This window comes from Danio aesculapii, chromosome 3 (assembly GCF_903798145.1).
Source record: "Danio aesculapii chromosome 3, fDanAes4.1, whole genome shotgun sequence".
NCBI lineage: Eukaryota > Metazoa > Chordata > Actinopteri > Cypriniformes > Danionidae > Danio > Danio aesculapii.
This window is the reverse complement of record NC_079437.1, coordinates 60,525,105-60,544,785: the sequence shown is the minus strand read 5'-3', so window position 1 is coordinate 60,544,785 and position 19,681 is coordinate 60,525,105. Positions and strand designations below refer to the sequence as shown.

General features: G+C 37.8%; 1 protein-coding gene across 1 annotated transcript; it reads right to left on the bottom strand.

Moving 5' to 3' along the window:
* Positions 1 to 2,788: 2,788 nt before the first annotated feature.
* Positions 2,789 to 17,805, bottom strand: mfsd11 (major facilitator superfamily domain containing 11). Its single transcript, XM_056452509.1, has 14 exons — positions 17,645 to 17,805; positions 14,650 to 14,778; positions 14,357 to 14,412; positions 13,667 to 13,774; positions 12,929 to 13,008; positions 11,685 to 11,781; positions 10,808 to 10,866; positions 10,141 to 10,303; positions 9,989 to 10,029; positions 7,944 to 8,009; positions 7,284 to 7,409; positions 5,404 to 5,578; positions 3,787 to 3,922; positions 2,789 to 3,170 (listed from the first exon to the last, which is right to left on the bottom strand). Exons 2-14 carry the CDS (start codon positions 14,743 to 14,745, stop codon positions 3,009 to 3,011), a joined length of 1,365 nt encoding a protein of 454 aa, XP_056308484.1. The 5' UTR covers positions 14,746 to 14,778; positions 17,645 to 17,805; the 3' UTR covers positions 2,789 to 3,008.
* Between the last annotated feature and the right edge of the window lie 1,876 nt (positions 17,806 to 19,681).

Here is a 19,681-nt window from a genome sequence, read left to right as displayed (position 1 = left end):
TAAAAAGTGACGGACCGGCTAGTTCCTGTTTAGACTCAGCAGTGTCGTCTATTGTTTATTTTAACATCCTTGTTGTATGCTTCCTTGCTGTTTGTATATTTTCTGTCCTAGTAATCGGACAAATCGTACGCTAAATGAAACGTTATTTTAACGCCATGTTAGGAGGAATTACTCTTTGAACTACAAATTTAACGAACTGTGCAATCAGAACGGTTCAATAAAAATAAACTCTACAAACAGGAAGTAGATAGGTTTGTGGGGTCCCCGACATATTTACTTTGTGGTCTGCCCTAATTGTAGTGCGTTTCTGTATTTGCATGTGTTCCGGGAATTAGCGTGCACATGTATTGTCAAATTGATTTGTTTCTCAATTTGCATGCCCATTTGAGCTCTCTCGGCCGCCGTAGGTAACCGTTGATTTTGTATTATAATATATTAGGACCACGGTTTCAGCTAAAAATCTATTTTTTAATGCTCTACTGAACAAAAAAAGGAGGTCAACTACATCCAGGATGACCTTAGGGTGAGTAATTAATGGCAAATTGAAATTTTGGTGTAAATTATACCTTTAAAGTAGTTTTATCAGAATCTTCACACCTCAAATTTCCAAAACTCACAGTGAGCACATGTCCAGCTAAAATAGTGTATGTGAGAAAAATGGTTTAATGTGATGCACCAAGGCTTTTCTGAGATGATCAGACTGAAATTTAGAGTCAAGTTAGGCTGCGGCAAGCAGATCATGAGTTGCTAATAAACTGATTCATTTACAGAAACAAAAGCAAAGAGAGTTTGGCCGAACCGCATGCAAAAAATTTAAGCAACTCGTTTGAATAAGGAATTAAATTTTAGAGCTGTAAGCTAAATTTTCAATCTGTTCCTCACCAAAAGCTTCAGTAAATGTGAAAAACAGTGCACTATGATCACATTGTAGCCTGGTGTGAACCGTCTTTATAATGAAATCTGCTGCCTGAAGATCCTTCCAAAACATCTCCTTGTGTTGCACAAAACTCTTAACCTCAGGATGAATAAATCACTTCTGGGCGAATCACGACTATTGCGGACTGTATCTTATTTAGGCGTAAGCTAATCGAAAACTTAAACAAAGGTTTATTGCATTATTCAGTACTTCATGCCATCTGTATGTGGAGTCAACCTTTCTTATTTGTAGAGCTGTGGGCTCTGTGAGCTGTGAGAGATATTGAAAATGCATCGCTATTCTCTTTTGAATCCATTTTGAGCGTAGTTTTAACAGCAGATGGCACTCTAGACCATGTTTTTAATCAGCAGATGGTGCTCTAGGGTAGTTTATAACAGCAGACGGCGCTCTAGGCTAGTTTTTTTAAACCTCAGATGGTGCTCTAGGCTAGTTTTAAAGGTGCTCTAGGCTAGTTTTTAACAGCAGATGGCGCTGTAGGCTAGTTTTAACAGTAGATGGCACTCTAGAAGAGTTTTTAGAAGTATACAGCGCTCTAGGCTAGTTTTTAACAGCAGACGGCGCTCTAGGCTAGTTTTAACAGCAGACGGTGCTCTAGGCTAGTTTTGAACTGCAGATGGCGCTCTAGGCTAGTTTATAACAGCAGACGGCGCTGTAGGCTAGTTTTAACAGCAGACGGCGCAGTAGGCTAGTTTTAACAGCAGACGGCGCTGTAGGGTAGTTTTAACAGCAGACGGCGCTGTAGGCTAGTTTATAACAGCAGACGGTGCTCTAGGCTAGTTTTGAACTGCAGATGGCGATCTAGGCTAGTTTTGAACTGCGGATGGCGCTCTAGGCTAGTTTTAACAGCAGATAGTGCTGTGTGTTTTACAAACAGCCATACTTAGCTTGCATTTAATTCCTTACAGATACCACTTGAACCTAAAATAATCATTTATAAAGTTAGGAAAGGTTTAAGCAAATTAGTAGTGTTCATAGTGAGCAGTGTTTACATTAATCTCATGACATAAAGGCCAACTAACATGATTCAGCTGAACACAAGAGCACTCTTCCTTGTGAACATCTGAGTGTATGTGTAAAAACTAGCCAAGAGCACGGTCTGCTGTTAAAAGCTAGCCTACAGCGCCATCTACTTTTCTTTCCCCAAAACTAGCCTAGATTTCAATCTGCTATTAAAACTAACGTAGAGCTCTGTCTGCTTTTAAAAGCTAGCCTAAAACACCTTCTGCGTTTAAAAGCTATCCGTGAGCACCACCTGCAGTTATAAACTAGCCTAGAGTGCCATCTGTGGTTCAAAACTAGTCTAGAGCACCATCTACGTTTTTTTCAAAGTAGCGTAGATTGCAATTGGCTGTTAAAAACTAGCTTAGAGTGCCATCTCCTGTTTAAAAACAAGCCTAGAGCGATGTCTACTTAATAAAAAAAACTAGCGTAGTGTGCCATCTGCTGTCATAAACTAGCCTAGAGCGCCATCTGCTGTTAAAAACTAGCCTAGAGCGCTGTCTGCTGTTCAAAACTAGCCTAGAGCGCCGTCTGCTGTTCAAAACTAGCCTAGAGCGCCGTCTGCTGTTAGAACTAGCCTAGAGCGCCATCTGCTGTTAAAAACTAGCCTAGAGCGCTGTCTGCTGTTAAAACTAGCCTAGAGCACCATCTGCTGTTCAAAACTAGCCTAGAGCGCCATCTGCTTTAAAAAACAAGCCTAGAGCAATGTCTACTTTATAAAAAACTAGCGTAGTGTGCCATCTGCTGTCATAAACTAGCATTGAGTGCCATCTGCCGTTAAAACCGAACTAGAACACGGTTTACGGTTTAAAACTAGCCTAGAGCGCCGTCTGCTGTTCAAAACTAGCCTAGAGCGCCATCTGCTGTTAAGCTAAGCTCACAACTGATTCAAGAGAGAACAGCGATGCATTTTGAAAATCTCGAATGATTTTTCACCACAGCTCTACTTGTGCAAGTAAAGGGTCTAGGACAGAAAGCAGAATGGCCACTTCGCGCTCCAGCATCTGAACGTACAGCAGTGGGTGTGTAGAGGAAAGTGTCCCGTCAGTGCAGTGTGTGTTTATCTGCGCTGTCAGATGCTGCCGTAGTCTGAGTCGCGGCGGCTGCGGATCACAGACCACTCCACCATGAAGAAGGTGATGGTGCCCATGAAGCCCAGCAGCACCATGATGAGCAGCTGCCAGTGCAGGAGCAGGTAATTACTGTAGAAGAAGGCCACCGCTGCCATGATGGACTGCACACACACACACACACACACACACAGATACACACACACAGTAAATAAAAATATTTAGTTTTCAAGTAAATCTAACTCAAGTAAATCTAATGCTAAAGGAAAGGTAATGGTCACAACAAATGTAAATGTTGTATTTACGTTATTCTTTTTATATTAGGTGTGTAAAATGAAATATGAACGTTCACCCAAACATTTAATTGCTGGTGGTACAGTCTCATATCACCAAAACACCCTCAAGAATACTGCAATTTTTACTGTTGATCTGTTCCAGTGTGAAAAAGCTTAGTTTGCAGGTTTTATATTGAGTATAGTATTTCTGCACACACTCTATAATCTGCTGTTTTACTCCACTGAACGCCATATAAAAGACAGATTTTTTTTTGAACATGCCTATCTAAAGGGTTAATGCTTTCAACTGATGATCAACAGTAAAAATTACACTGTCCCTCTTCCCAACCAGCAAATCAAGCATGCATGATTATATGCTGTCATGGCTTTGCAATCTAAAAATGTGATTATAATGGAAGTCAATGGGGCAAAAACAGCCCCCAACATAACCAAAGAGGAGTCAATTTAAACAGTACACATTGGTTAATGAAATCAAGGCTCAAACCTGTACAAATTTGAAGACGGCGAAAGCTGGAGCGCTGTCGTCCCGAAACAAGTATCCCACAATGCTGATGAGCTGGGTGTTGTAGCAGCTGTCGCCGAAACCCAGCAGAAAACTGCAGATCAGTGCCACGGACACACTGGAGGAACACACAGACAAACCCACCAATCAGTGTGCGAGGATAAGACGTGTCCACACGAACGCAGGTATTTTCAAAACCGCACATTTTTCTGTGTGGTTTCACTGTTTGACAACACGAAAATGTCGAAATAGTGTTAATTAGCCAAGAGAGCCATCTGCTATAAAAAAACTAGCCTGGAGCGCCGTCTGCTGTTAAAAACTAGCCTAGAGTGCCGTCTGCTGTTAACTAGCCTAGAGTGCCGTCTGCTGTTAACTAGCCTAGAGCACTGTCTGCTGTTAACTAGCCTAGAGCACTGTCTGCTGTTAAAACTAGCCTAGAGCGCATCTGCTGTTAACTAGCCTAGAGCGCATCTGCTGTTAAAACTAGCCTAGAGTGCCGTCTGCTGTTAACTAGCCTAGAGTGCCGTCTGCTGTTCAAAACTGGCCTAGAGTGCCGTCTGCTGTTAAAAACTAGCCTAGAGTGCCGTCTGCTGTAAAACACTAGCCTAGAGCGCCGTCTGCTGTAAAAAACTAACCTAGAGCGCCGTCTTCTCCAAAACACTAGCCTAGAGCGCCGTCTGCTGTAAAAAACTAGCCTAGAGCGCCGTCTGCTGTAAAAAACTAGCCTAGAGCATCGTCTGCTGTAAAAAACTAGCCTAGAGCACCGTCTGCTGTAAAAAACTAGCCTAGAGCGCCGTCTGCTGTAAAAAACTAGCCTAGAGCATCGTCTGCTGTAAAAAACTAGCCTAGAGCACCGTCTGCTGTAAAAAACTAGCCTAGAGCGCCGTCTGCTGTAAAAAACTAGCCTAGAGCATCGTCTGCTGTAAAAAACTAGCCTAGAGCACCGTCTGCTGTAAAAACTAGCCTAGAGCGTCGTCTGCTGTAAAAAACTAGCCTAGAGCGCCATCTGCTGTAAAAAACTAGCCTAGAGCGTCGTCTGCTGTAAAAAAACTAGCCTAGAGCGTCGTCTGCTGTTAAAACTATCCTAGAGCACCATCGAATGTTCAACAATATCCTACAGCACAGTCTGCTGTTCAAAACTATTCTAGAGCGCCAGTATTGACAGTATTCTGCCTGTTCTCACATTTGTATAGACTTGTATGCAAATTACTCGTGCAAATACTAAAAACAGCTTTTCATCTCGTTTTACAATTGAACAACAAAATGAATGCTTAAGTCTATTTACCTGACTGTATTTTAATTACATTCCAACATCAATGCTGTAAAAGGAACCGTATGAAATTGAAAATAGTCACATTAACCAATCACCGGAAGTTTATCGGTAGGGGAAAAACACTAGCTGTGCATATAGCCCATTCCCCGCTTGGTGTGAACCCAGCATTAAAGTGTCATTATCGCCCCCTATTGGTTCGGCGAGCATTAAACATTGCACAGTTTAGCGGTTTCATGTGTACGGAGATTTTTAAAAAAGCGAAAGTAGGGAAAATTCTGTTTATAAAAATAGAGTTTGTGTTCAGCATGTTATTGTGTGTGTGGTACCTGGGCTGGATGAAGGCCTGCATCTGAGTACCGTCCTCTGGAGCGACCGGAGCGTCACTGGCGATGTTGAGGAAGATCAGGTAGAAGGCCACGATGTGAGTGAGCAGCCCTAAAAACACCACTGGGTTCCTGCCGTAGCGGTTACACTTATCCAGAATCCCAAACATGCCACCTCCTGGAGGACACAACACACAGCACTGCATCAGGAGCAGAAGATGACAAAACACGTCTGTCTGTCTGTCTGTCCGTTCATCCATCTGTCTCTGTCTATTTATCTGTCTATCATTCATCTATCTGTCTTTCATCCATCTATCCCTCCATCCATCTGACTATTTATCTGTCTGTTTGTCTATCTATCCATCATCCATCCATCTCTATTTATCTGTCTGTTTGTCTATCTATCCATCATCCATCCATCTCTATTTATCTGTCCATCATTCAATCATCCATTAATTTATGTATCTATAGGTCTATCTCTATCTATCCATCCATGTATCTATACATCCATCCACCCATGCATCTATACATCCATCCATGTGTCTATACATCCATCCATCCATCCATCCCTGTATCTATACATCCATCCATCCATCCATGTATTTATACATCCATTTATCCATTCATCCATCCACCCATCCTTGTATCTATACATCAATCCATCTATCCATTCATCCATCTATCCATGTATCTATATACCCATCCATACATACATGCAATCAATGTATCTATACATCCATCCATTCATGTATCTATATATCCACCCATCCATGTATCTATACGTCCATCCATCTATCCATCCATGTATCTATACATTCATCCATCCATATATCTATACATCCATCCACCTATCCATCCTTCCATCCATCCATGTATCTATATATCCACCCATCCATGTATCTATACGTCCATCCATCTATCCATTCATCCCTGTATCTATACATCTACCCATGCATGTATCTACACTTCCATCCATCTATCCATTCATCCATTTATACATCCATCCATCCACCCATCCATGTATCTATACGTCCATCTATCTATCCATTCATCCATTGATCCATGTATCTATACAGTCATCCTTCCATCCATCCATGTATCTATATATCCACTCATCCATGTATCTATACGTCCATCCATCTATCCATTCATCCATCTATACATCCATCGATCCACCTATCCATGTATTTATCCATCAATCAATGTATCTATATATATCCATCCATCCCTGTATATATACATCCACCCATCCATGTATCTATACGTCCATCCATCTATCCATTCGTTCATGCATCCATCTATCCATCCATCCATGTATCTATACATGGATGCATCCACCCATCCTTGTATCTATACAGCCATCCTTCCATCCATCTATTTATCCTCCCATCCATGTATCTATACATCCATCTATCTATCCATTCATCTATCAATCCACCTATCCATGTATCTATCCATCAATCAATGTATCTATATATCCATGCATCCATCCATCCCTGTATCTATACATCCATCCATCCCTGTATCTATACATCCACCCATCCATGTATCTATACGTCCATCCATCTATCCATTCATCCATCCATCAATGTATCTATACATCCATCCCTGTATTTATGCATCTATCCACCCCTGTATCTATACATCCATGTATCTATACATCCATCCATCCACCTATCCATGTACATCCATCCATCTATACATCCACCCACCCATCCCTGTATCCATCCATCCATCCATCCATCAATTTAAACTTGTTCAAACTTTCTGATCGGGCTTCCTCAAACCATCAGACAGTCTTGACTATGGATCTCCATGGACAGCTCTATGGACCTCTTTGTTAATAGCATGTGTTTATCCATGTTCACAGAGCCGTAACTCACCAACTATTTCACCCACACCGATCAAAATCCCAGACAGGCCGATCAGACCCTTGGCGTCTTCTCCAAACTGAGTCATGGCCCCTAAACATGTCCCATACACGCCACTGTAAAAGGTCAGCTCCAGACCTGCACACACCAGCAAACACACTCAATCAGTTACTACATTAACCCGTGCAACCGGGCTACATCTGGTAGAGTTGGCTGGATCAGTTGGTGTTTCTGTGTGGAGTTTGCATGTTCTCCCTGCGTTTGCGTGGGTTTCCCCCACAGTCCAAACATATGTGGTCCAGGTGAATTGGGTAGGCTAAATTGTCCCTAGCGTATGAGTGTGAATGAGTGTGTGTGTATGTTTCTCAGAGATGGGTTGCGGCTGCTGCGTAAAACAAATGCTGGATAAGTTGGCGGTTCATTCCGCTGTGGCGACCCCAGATTAATAAAGGGACTAAGCCGACAAGAAAATGAATGAATGAACTATATGTAACTATTGGTATATTCCTTTTTCAGATTATTGTAGATATGCCTAAAGCTTTAAATTAATTCAATATCAATGTTAATTCAAAATATAAAGTAAAAGATCAATTCAATCATATGGGTGGTCGATACGTTGGTAAATACCCAACCCTTTAAAACCTGCTTCCACGTTCTCAAAGTTGAGCTTACCAGAGTATGCGAAGGGTAGGCTGAGTAAAAGCATCTCTTTGGTCATGGCCAGCTCTATGGATCTCTCTGATGAAATCAGAAAATATACACATCTTAATAATGAGCTTGTCTTTAATTAGAGGAGCATTTTAAACATTTGAATATATACAGTATTTAGAAATACACTTTATATTACAACCCCAAATCAGTAAATGCTGACAGTATGAAAAACACAAATAAAGAAAGTAGTGATTTCCAAATTTACTTTGACTTGTATTTTATTCCAGACAATATGAGCACAAAATGTTTCCTGTTTTGTCTGGTCAACTTCATTTCATTTGTAAATATACATCGCTTCCTGTCATTCAGACCCGCAACCACTCCAGAAACAGCGGAGACAGGAGCAGTTTAGAGCTAGTGATCAGGTAAACACACATTATTTAATTTGTTCCTCGTGACTTTTATTGTTGTCGTTTCATATTACAATTTCGGTTCTTGCAATACATTTCAAAACAAGGTTGGGACAGGAGCAAGTTTAGGGCTAGTAATGAGGTAATCTGGTTAATAATGATGTGATGTGGAACAGGTGATGTCAACAGGTGATTGTAATTATGATTTGATATAAAAGCAGCATCCAAGAAAGGTCTAGTCCTTTAGGAGCAAAGATGGGCCGAGGATCACCAGTTTGCCTACAAATACATGAGTAAATGATTGAAATGTTTAAAAACAATGTTCCTCAGAGAAAGAGAGGAAGACATTTGGATATTTCACCTTCAACAGTGCAGAACATCATTAAAAGATTGAAGGAATCTGGAGGAACTTCAGTGCGTAAAGGACAAGAACACAAGCTGAACAACCATGATCTCCGATCCCTCAGGCAGCACTGCATCAAGAATCCTCATTCATCTGCAAGTGTTATCACCATATGGGCTCAGGATTACTGCAGCAAACCTTTGTCAAGTACCACAATACATAGTTACATCCACAAATGCCAGTGAAAACTGTACTGTGCCAAAAGGAAGCCCTATGTTAACAGTGTCCAGAAGACTTTTCTGAGCTCAGAGGCATCTGGGATGGACCATCACACAGTGGAAACGTGTACTGTGCTCAGATGAAGCAGTATTTCAGGTATTTTTTGGGAGAAGTTGATGCAATGTGCTCCGGACCGAAGAAGAAAAAGATCACCCAGACTGTTACCAGCAACAAGTCCAAAAGCCAGGGTCTGTCATGGTATGTGGTTGTGTCAGTGCCCTTCGCAAAGGTAACTTGCATTTCCGTGATGCTCCATTAATGCTGAAAATTACATGGAGATTTTGGAGCACAACATGCTGCCTTCTTCTCCAGGGACACCCATGCATATTTCAACAAGACAATGCAAAAGCACATTCTGCACACATTGCAAAGTCCTGGTACTGAACTGGCCTGCCTGCAGTCCCGACCTGTCTCCAATAGAGAATGTGTGGTGCATTTTGAAGCACATAACAACAGCCCGTACTGTTGCTCACCTTAAGACTTGTTTGCAGGAGGAATGGGACAAAATGACACCTGAAACACTTCATCACTTAGTGTCTTCAATCCCTAAATATCTTTTAAGTGTTGTGAAAAGCAATGGCAACATTACACAGTGTTAAATGCTTTACTGCCCAAACTGTATTTGAAATGTGTTACAAGAACCAAAAATGCAGTATGTGTTTATTAAGTAAAATAAAAATGATGAGGAACACATTAAATAGTGTTTGTTGTTATTGTCTGCAATGAAATATGAGTCAAAGTCAATTTAGAAATCACTGCTTTCTTTTTTATTTGTGTTTTCCATACTGTCCTAACCTTTTCAGATTTAGGGTTGTATTATATATATATATATATATATATATATATATATATATATATATATATATATATATATATATATATATATATATATATATATATATATATATATATATATATATATATATATATACACACACATATATATATATATATACACACACATACATATACATATATATACACATACATATACATAGATACATATTATAGAATTAAATTGTAATGTCACTTACTAAATGCCTTCAATGCCTGAGAGCCCAGGCCCTGTGATGGACTAAAAGGAGTAACAGGAAAGATTTCAAAAGAAAAAAGCAGAATATGATCTGATTAAACAGGTCAGGTCATGTGTGTTTATATGCAGAAGTGTGTAAACATATGCACTGACGCCACAGAGCCGCTGTCGGAGATTCCTGCTGGCAGAAGTGACTCAGAGGCTTCAGTAGGGGCAGGTGCAGCTTCTGGATCGGTTTTCTGGATCAGGAAAAAGAGGAAGTTTCCCACCAGACTGATGACTGTGAGTGTGATGAAAACCGTCTGCCGGTCCTTATCTGACAACAGGAAAGACAGGACTTATTAGACTAGAAGACTTCACGATTATTCGCCCTCCTGTGAATCTTTACAAATATTTCACAAATAATGTTGAACAGATTCAGGAAATTTTCACAGTATTTCCTATAATATTTTTTCTTCTGGAAAGAGTCTGATTTGTTTTATTTCGGCTAGAATAAAAGTTTTAATTGTTTTAAAGCCATTTTAAGGTCAATATTATTAGCCCCCTTCAGCAATATTAGTTTTGGATTGTCTCCAGAATAAACCACTGTTATACAATGACTTGCCTAATTACCCTAACTTTACCCTAATTAACCTAGTGAAGCCTTTAAAAATGTCACTTTAAGCTAAATACTAGTGTCTTAAACAATATCTAGTCAATTATGTGCTGTCATCATGTCAAACATAAAAGAAATCAGTTATTAGAAATCAGTTATTAACACTATGATGTTAAAAAGAACCTGTAAAATAATATGATTCTCTCAGTTAAACATCGTTCTCACCTGTTATGTGAGTCTTTCCATGCCAGGCAAGATATATGTAGAGATTCCCAAAGAATAAGCTACAGAAGAGAAAAAAAAGAGATCATTTATCCTTTCATGCACGCTCAGTAGCTGTGTTTCCATCCAAAGATGAGAATTAGATGTGCAAAGCTGTAATATGTGCATAAAACATTTGTGAATAAAGCAGCGTTTCCATCTAATGAGAGATAAGAGAACAAAATCACCACTTCCTGATGAACTTGCACAGATATCAGTCAGAGAAATGTAGTTTAGTGTGTTAAGAGAAGCACTGTGGTGTTTTTTCTTCTCTAATAAATGAGCTGCGCCTCAGAAGACGAAATGCAATGAACGCGGTGGCTTTTGGAGGTGTGAGACGCTCTTTAGGAGCGCAGACTGATGCTCAAGACAGTTCTGGAGGGAATAATAATAGAAGAATAATAATACTGAAGCTCTGTGATGACGGACTGACGCCTTTTAGAAATGAGCAAAACAACACTTCAGATGATTTAAATGTGCTGGAAACACTGCTTGGTCCATTCATGTGTCCCTGAGACACACATCTTATCATCTGTCAAACACTAAATCACATGACTTTACTGATGCGCATGCAGGAGTGTATTCACTAGATGTGTTTCCATTGTAGATTGTGTGCATTACGCTCCATTGTAGCTGCTCTGCTAAACGTCTTTTTCTTATAAGATAAAAAAAGTTGTGTGTAATTTCGAAACGGACGCGCATCTTATTCATTCATTTTCCTTCGGCTTAGTTCCTTATTTATTAGAGGTCGCCACAGTGGAATGAACCACCAACTATTTCAGCATGTGTGTTTTACTCGGCGGATGCTCTTCCACTCTATTGACAGAGTAGCAGGATTTACCTAAACTGCATCAAGGCCCAGAATATGCCGCTGTTCCTCCCGATGGTGGAGTCTTTAGAGTTGACGGTGAGCAGACTGCCCTGTGCCGTCCACAGCACTGCAATACACACACACACACAGAGAGAGAGAGAGAGAGAAACACATGCACACAAAGACACACAAATGCACAAACACAGATGAACACACACACAAAAATGAAAAAAAAACACACACACAAAAACAATGAAACAAACGCACACACAAAAAACAAACAAACAAAAACAAATACACAATCACACACACAAAAAACCCCACACAAAAGCACATAAACACACACAGAGAGAGAGAGAGAGAGAGAGAGAGAGAGAGAGAGAGAGAGAGAGAGAGACACACACACTCACAAACAAATGCATGCACAAAAAACACAGAAACAAACACACACAAAAACACACAAAAAACCCAAACAAAAACAAAAACACACACACACACACACACACACACACAAAAAAAAAACCCAAACAAACACACACAAAGAGAAAAAATACACAAACACACACAAAACATAAAGAAACAAACACAAACAAACCCATACACAAACACACACACACACAAACAAAAACACAAACACACAAAACACATTCACAAAAACACACACAGAGAGAGAGAGACACACACGCACTCACACACACACAAACAAACAAATGCATGCACAAAACACAGAAACAAACACACACACAAAAAACCCCAAACAAAAACAAGTACACAAACACAAAGAAAAAAAAACACAAACACACACAAAACATAAAGAAACAAACCCATACACAAACACACACACACAAACAAATACACAAAAACATATACACAAACACACACAAAGAAAAAAAACACACAAACACACACAAAACAAAGATACAAACACACAAAAAACCCAGTCACAAATACACAAACACAAAAGCACACACACCACAAAAAAAACCAAACAAAAACAAATACACAAACACACAAAGAGAAAAAACACACAAACATATACAAAACATAAAGAAACAAACACAAACACACACACACACACACACACACACAAGCAAACAAAAACAAATACACAAACACAAAAGTACACACACACACAAAGACACACAAACAAATGCATGCACAAAACACACACAAACCAATACATAAACACACACACACACACACATTAGAGGTCATTTTCACAGGATGTGATTCAGTGGTGTGATTTGAGAGCTGAGCAGATCATCAGTTCACACCTGCAGCGCCGACTCCCAGCAGCACAGAGAAGGTGTAGAAAGACCAGGTGTACGGATGGATGAAAACAGCAATGTACGCACTGAGAGAGAGAGAGAGAGAGAGAGAGAGAGAGAGAGAGAGAGAGAGAGAGAGAGAGGGAGAGAGACAGAGAGAGAGAGAGAGAGAGAGAGAGAGAGAGAGAGAGAGAGAGAGAGAGAGAGAGAGAGAGAGAGGGAGAGAGAGAGAGATTGTTAAATGTACAGTTTATCGTGGATAATTATTTTATTTTATTATTTTATTGATTAATTATTATTAATTTATTATTATTATATTATAATACTATACTTTTATGTACTATCTTTACTATTTTTATATATTTGTATATACAGGGGCGCTGCTAGGGGGAGGAAAGTTAGGAAGATTTTAAGGGCCCATACATTTAGAGAAGCCCCAGAGACATTATCAACGACCCGCGGCATTTCCCGCCCCCCTACCACCCCCCAACCCCCCCGCTCTTCACTTTCAGCCGCGATACCAATATCCCACACTGTCCCCATAATGCCCATTGGATAATCTGGCCCTGCTGTGACCTTATTCTCTTTCCTCTAAGTGCAACTAACACTGTATGGCTGTAAACTTGTACTACGTGCGGCATCTGGAAGTGCAGGCTGCAAAACCCCTGCGCAGCGTTACGCATTCATAAACATCATCGTGATAATTATCATCATCGAATTATGGCCCTACATAGAGGCTCTTACCTGTAAACAAGACCACTAAAAAACAAGGAGAGCTGCGGTCCGACGACAGCGATCACTGAGGGCGCAATGAGGTTAGAGGTGGAGAAGACAGCGTAGATGATCGCCATGCTGGAGGAACAGCAGAAAAGCATGCGTGTTAAAGTACACATGAAGCCATATTGATTTTGTGAACTCACGGTGCTAGTTTTGTGCTGAACGATTCATCTGTGTGTGTCATTAAGACAAAAATAGCTTGTCAATCATCTGTCAATCAGCTGACACATATATTTATACATATATATATATATATATATATATATATATACATAAAAATTATTGTGACAGGCCTAGTCTGACAGATCATTTTTTGAGACTAATATAAAAATAAAAATGAATTATAAATGTATTTTAAATGAACGACAGTGCTTCCAGAACTGAGGCTAGTTAAAAAGTGGATGGTGTTTGTTAAATGATGTCACTGGAATACGGTAGAACAGGGCTGGGCAAACTCAGTCCTGGAGGGCCGGTGTCCTGCACAGTTTAGCTCTAACTCTGATCAAACACACCTGCTTATAGATTTCTAGTGATCTGAAGACACTGATTAGCATGTTCAGGTGTGTTTTGGAGCAAAACTCTGCAGGACACCGGCTCTCCAGGACCGAGTTTGCCCACCCCTGCGGTAGAAGGAAAACAAATAGAGAAAACCAATACCTTGTGTAGCCACTTCCATGAAACTCTGTACTGTTGAAGCTCTTTATTACGGTTTGCTGAAAAAAAATTAGCGTTTTTTATATGAGCGTGATAATACATGGCATTATGGGAATGGAGACAGAAACATAATAATGATAATTATTATTATTAATGATAATAATTATAATAGCACTGTGAGAAATCTTGAACGTAATCCCTAATGGACTATAACATACTAATAGCAGCATCTGGTCTGATACGACTGATCGGCTGATATCATACACTGATCAGTATCCAAAGTCTCCAAAACTTACTTCAATATTCCCGCAGGTGCCAAAGGCTGTAAACATGACCATGAAGCCTATGCCCAGGACGATGATGTTGAGCAGGCTCTTTCCCTCGGGACTCATGATGGCGGCTGTAGTCTGGAGCTCAATCAAAACCTGGAGAAAAAATAATAACTACATGTAATGAATCTGTAAAATTTACAGTAAAAAAACTGACAGCTGTGGTTACCGGAATTTTACCATTAAAAATATCGTAGTAATATAAGGAAATCTTTCTATTTTATGGTAAGTTACCGCATTTCATTAATTTATAGTAATAAGCAAATGTTTTGAGGTACGCGTTAAAAATAAAATCTGCAAGATTTCTGATAAAAAAAAATAAAAATAAACTGGCAGCAGTGGTTGCCATAATTTTACCGTTAAAAATATTGTTGTAATGTGAAAAAAAATCTCAATTTTCTGATATACTGCCGTATTTTGTTAATTGATAGTCATTCAAATGTAAAGAAATGTTGTAATTTTATGGTAAACTTTCATATTTCATTAATTATTAGTCAAAGACCAATGCGGTTGCCCAAATTTTAGTTAAAAATACGGTAAGAATGTATAAGAAATTTCTCAATTTTATGGTAAATTATTGTATTTTTTTAATTTAATTTAATTGTATTAATTTACTGCTGGAATTTTACCTTTATAAAGAATTTCTTACATTCTACGGTAAACTACCATATTTCATTAATATATACAGTCATAAAAATGTATAGAACTCTCAAAATCTTACAATAAATTTCTGTATTTTAATCATTTATAGTTAAAGACCAATGTTTTGAAGTACATGTAAAACAAATCTCTAAAATTTATGGTTTAAAAAAACAGGTATCTAATTAAAAAAACAGTAGGAATGTAAAAGAAATATCGAACTTTTACAGTAAGTTACCATATTTCATTAATTTATAATCATACACCAATATTTTGAAGTATCTGTTAAAACAAATCTATTAAATTTACAGGAAAAACTGGCACTTGTGGTGGGCTGGAATTTTAGAAGATACTGTTAAAAGATATTGTAAAAGATATTGTAAGATATTGTAACAGTTAAAAGATATTGTAGTAATGTATAGAAATCCATGGTAAATTACTGTACTTTATTAATTTATAGTGACAGACCAACATTTTGAAATACCTGTAAAAAAAACAAAAAAACAGTAAAATTTACGGTAAAAAAACTGACAGCTGTGATTGCTGGAAATTTACTGTTAAGATACGGTAGTAATGTAAAAGAAATGTCTATATTTTACAGTAAGCTACCATATTTCATTAATTTGTAATCATACACCAAAGTTTTGAAGTACCTATGAAAAAAATCTATGAATTTTATAGTAAAAAAAAAACGGGCAGCTTTGGTTGTCGGAGTTACCATTAAGAATACAGCAGGAATGTAAAATAAATTTCTAAATTCTATGGTAAATTACTGTATTTCATTCATTTATGATCATAAACCAATGTTTTGAAGTTCCTATGAAAAAAAAATCTATACATTTTATGGTAATAAAATGGACAACTGTGGTTGCCAGAATTATTGGTCCGTCAGCCAATTTTACTGCAATTTTACTGTTAAAAATGCGATAGTAATTTGTAGATATTTACAGTAGATTACTATATTTCATTAATTTATAGTCATACACCAATATTTTTGAACTACCTGTGAAAAACATCTGTAAAAATTTACAGTAAAAAACAGGAATTGTGGGTGCCAGAATTTTACCATTAAAATTATAGTAGTAATATAAAAAAAATCTCAATTTTATGGTAAATTACTGTATTTCATTAATTTATAGTCATACACCAATATTTTTGTAAAATGTACAATTAAAAAAATGGCAGCTGTGGTTAAAATACGGTAGTAATGTAAAGAATTTTTTTTATTTTATGGTAAATTACTTTGTTTTATTCATTTATAGTCATGAAAATGGAAAGAGATTTCATCCATTTATGGTCATACAACAATGCTTTGAAGTACATGTAAAAAATCTGTAAAATTTACCGTTAAAAAAAACTGAATTTTACCATTAAAAAACGGTAATAATGTAAAAAAAAAAATCTAAATTTTAATGGTAAATTGCTGTATTTTATTCATTTATAGTCATAAACCAATGTTTTGAAGTACCAGTTTAAAAAATCTGTCAAATTTACGATAAATGAAACTGGGTAGCTTTGGTTGCTGTAATCTTACTGTTAAAAAAATAACGGTAGTAATTTTAATTTCTCAATTTTACGGTAAACTACTGTTAATTTATAGTCATACACCAATGTTTTGAAGTACCAGCAAAAAAATAATAAATAAATAATCAATAAATTTCACTGAAACAAATCTAACAGCTTTGGTTGCTGGAATTATACAGTTAAAATATGGTAGAATTTTGTGTATAAGAAATACTGGTATAGCAATACTCAACAATATCGCGTCTCACACATTTTCCCAGTGTCGTGCAGCCCTAGTTCACAAAACTAACCATCATGGAAACACACATTCCACTAAAGTAATGCAATAAAGATTATTTAGAAACATAAAACTCAAAAAATGGATTACTCAAGAGGGAAAAATCCTAAAATAAACACAATAATGTCAACTTAAAATAAAAGAGTCATGCTGGGAATTATGGGAAAGTCAATTTACGGTTATTGACCGTGTATAGTACACTTACTGTTTACCCAGGACACGGATTTTTTACTGTAGCCTTTTTATGGACATTTTTACAGTGTAGTCAAAAAAGTCAAGTGACATCTGACTGACACAACTGGTTCAAGACCTGAATCTGCTGATTTTCCATCTGCTTCCTCATGAGATCAAGAATCACAGTTTTACACGGTGGAAAAAAAAATCTATAGATGCTAAACGCTACATTTGTGATGCTAATAATGCATCTGACTCATCGCAAACCGATTTTAACAGTTATTAATATCATGTAGGCTCGTGAATGGAGACAGACTGCAGTGTTTTAATCGTGTGGAGTTAACTTACCGACTGCTTGAATGTCAAAAGCTAATGCATAATAATCCGCCGGCTGATCAAGACGATTGTAATATACGCGGAAGCATTTTGTAAAAGCCGCTGAACGTAACTATAATACATGTATTAGTTTCCTACTTCTCGGAACAGCTCTTGTCTGAACGTCTGAAATCAAAAATGTCTGTCATGTGACTTCCAACAGCTGACTGTGACGTCATCGCCGTGCTCCGCCGAAATGACTTGTGGGTAGTGTAGTTTTTCTGCAAGTCTGAAAATCAGATATTATTGAAATAGTTCACCCAAAGATGTAATTCACTTACTGTTTAGTCGATATCAAGTGGTTACAAACCTTTTGTGAGCTTCTTTGTACTGTTGAACACTAAAGGAGATATTTTGAAGAAAGCTCAAACAGGTAACCATTGTTTTTATAGTATTTGTTTTTCATAAATGGAAGTCAATGGTTACAGGTTTTCAACTTTCCTCAAAATATCTTCTTTTGTGTTCAACACTTAGAAAGATTTGGGCCAAGTAAAGTGTGGGTAAATTTACATTTTTGGTTGAATTATTGCTTTAAATAGACCTACATTGTAGTTTGTAGTTTATGTAAATAGGCTAATCTAAATGAGATCAAGTTAAAAGTATCACTGTCTGTTTTTATAGTCATTATTATAGTTTGTGGTATGTGTCTTGGAGAAATATAGGCTAACAATTTAAGGACTAGCAGTTTTTTTCTGGCATTTTTAGTGTTGGCACACCTTACTAGTACCAGGTTAGACCGCCTTTTGCCTTCAGAACTGCCTTAATCCTTTGTGGCAGAGATTCAACAAGGTACTGGAAATATTCCTCAGAGATGTTGCTCCATATTGACATGATAGCATCACACTGTTGCTGCAGATTTGTCGGCTGCACATCCATGATGCCAATCTCCCGTTCCACCACATCCCAAAGGTGCTCTATTGGGTTGAGCTCAGGTGACTGTGGCGGCCATTTGATTACAGTGAATTCATTGTCATGTTTAGTAAACCAGTCTGAGATGATTGGTGCTTTATGACATGGTGCGATATCCTGCTGGAAGTAGCCATCAGAAGATGGAGACACTGTGGTCATAAAGGGATGGACATGGTCAGCAACAATACTCAGGTATGCTGTGGCGTTGACACCATGCTCAATTGATACTAATGGAGCCAAAGTGTGCCGAGAAAATATCCCCCACACCATTACACCACCACCACCAGCCTGAACCGTTGATACAAGACAGGATGGAGCAGCAGAAATGGAGACTCATCAGACCAGGCAACGTTTCTCCAATCTTCTATTGTCCAGTTTTGGTGAGCCTGTGTGAATTGTAGCCTCAGTTTCCTGTTCTTAGCTGACAGGAGCGGCACCCGGTGTGGTCTTCTGCTGCTGTAGCCCATCCGCCTCAAGGTTGGACGCGTTGTGTGTTCAGAGAAGCTCTTCTGCAGACCTCGGTTGTAACGAGTGCTTATGTGTGATTGGCTGATTAGAAATTGGCATTAACAAGTAGTTGGACAGGTGTACCTAATAAAGTGGCCGGGGAGTGGATGATCATATTAAGATACTTACAAAATAAACAAACACAAAAGCTTTAAGAGTCACCTTTGAAACATTTTATTTCTTTTTTCAAATATGATAATCCTCATGCAAAAGACACTCATCCAAATTCAAATGATATATATATATAATTTTTTTTTTTTTTGGAAATTATTTTTTATTATTAATTGGAAAATATTTACACATTAATTTTCTTATTTATTTTTAACAGATTTAATAGCTCATTTTGGTCCTATTTAATTAGTTTATTTAAATCAAATTTTTGGGCAATGGTTTTTTTTTTATCTGAATTTTATTTAATAATATTTTATTAATTGTATTCTAATTATTGAGTTATTTAAGTACATTTTGTTTAGTAATTGACTTATTGAATTTCACAGTAAAATCAAATTTTATTAAATACATTATTCAGATATCCATATGAAAGCAAATCCTATGGAAGTGGTTACAACATTTTTCTAAATATCTTATTTTATT

Excerpts from the sequence above, each read along its gene's own strand:
- mfsd11 (XM_056452509.1), bottom strand. The coding sequence starts at position 14,745 with ATGAGTCCCGAGGGAAAGAGCCTGCTCAACATCATCGTCCTGGGCATA. Across the intron at positions 8,010-9,988 it reads TCAGGCATTGAAGGCATTTA|AGAGATCCATAGAGCTGGCC; the intron begins GTAAGTGACATT and ends TGATTTCATCAG. Across the intron at positions 3,171-3,786 it reads CCGTCTTCAAATTTGTACAG|TCCATCATGGCAGCGGTGGC; the intron begins GTTTGAGCCTTG and ends GTGTGTGTGCAG.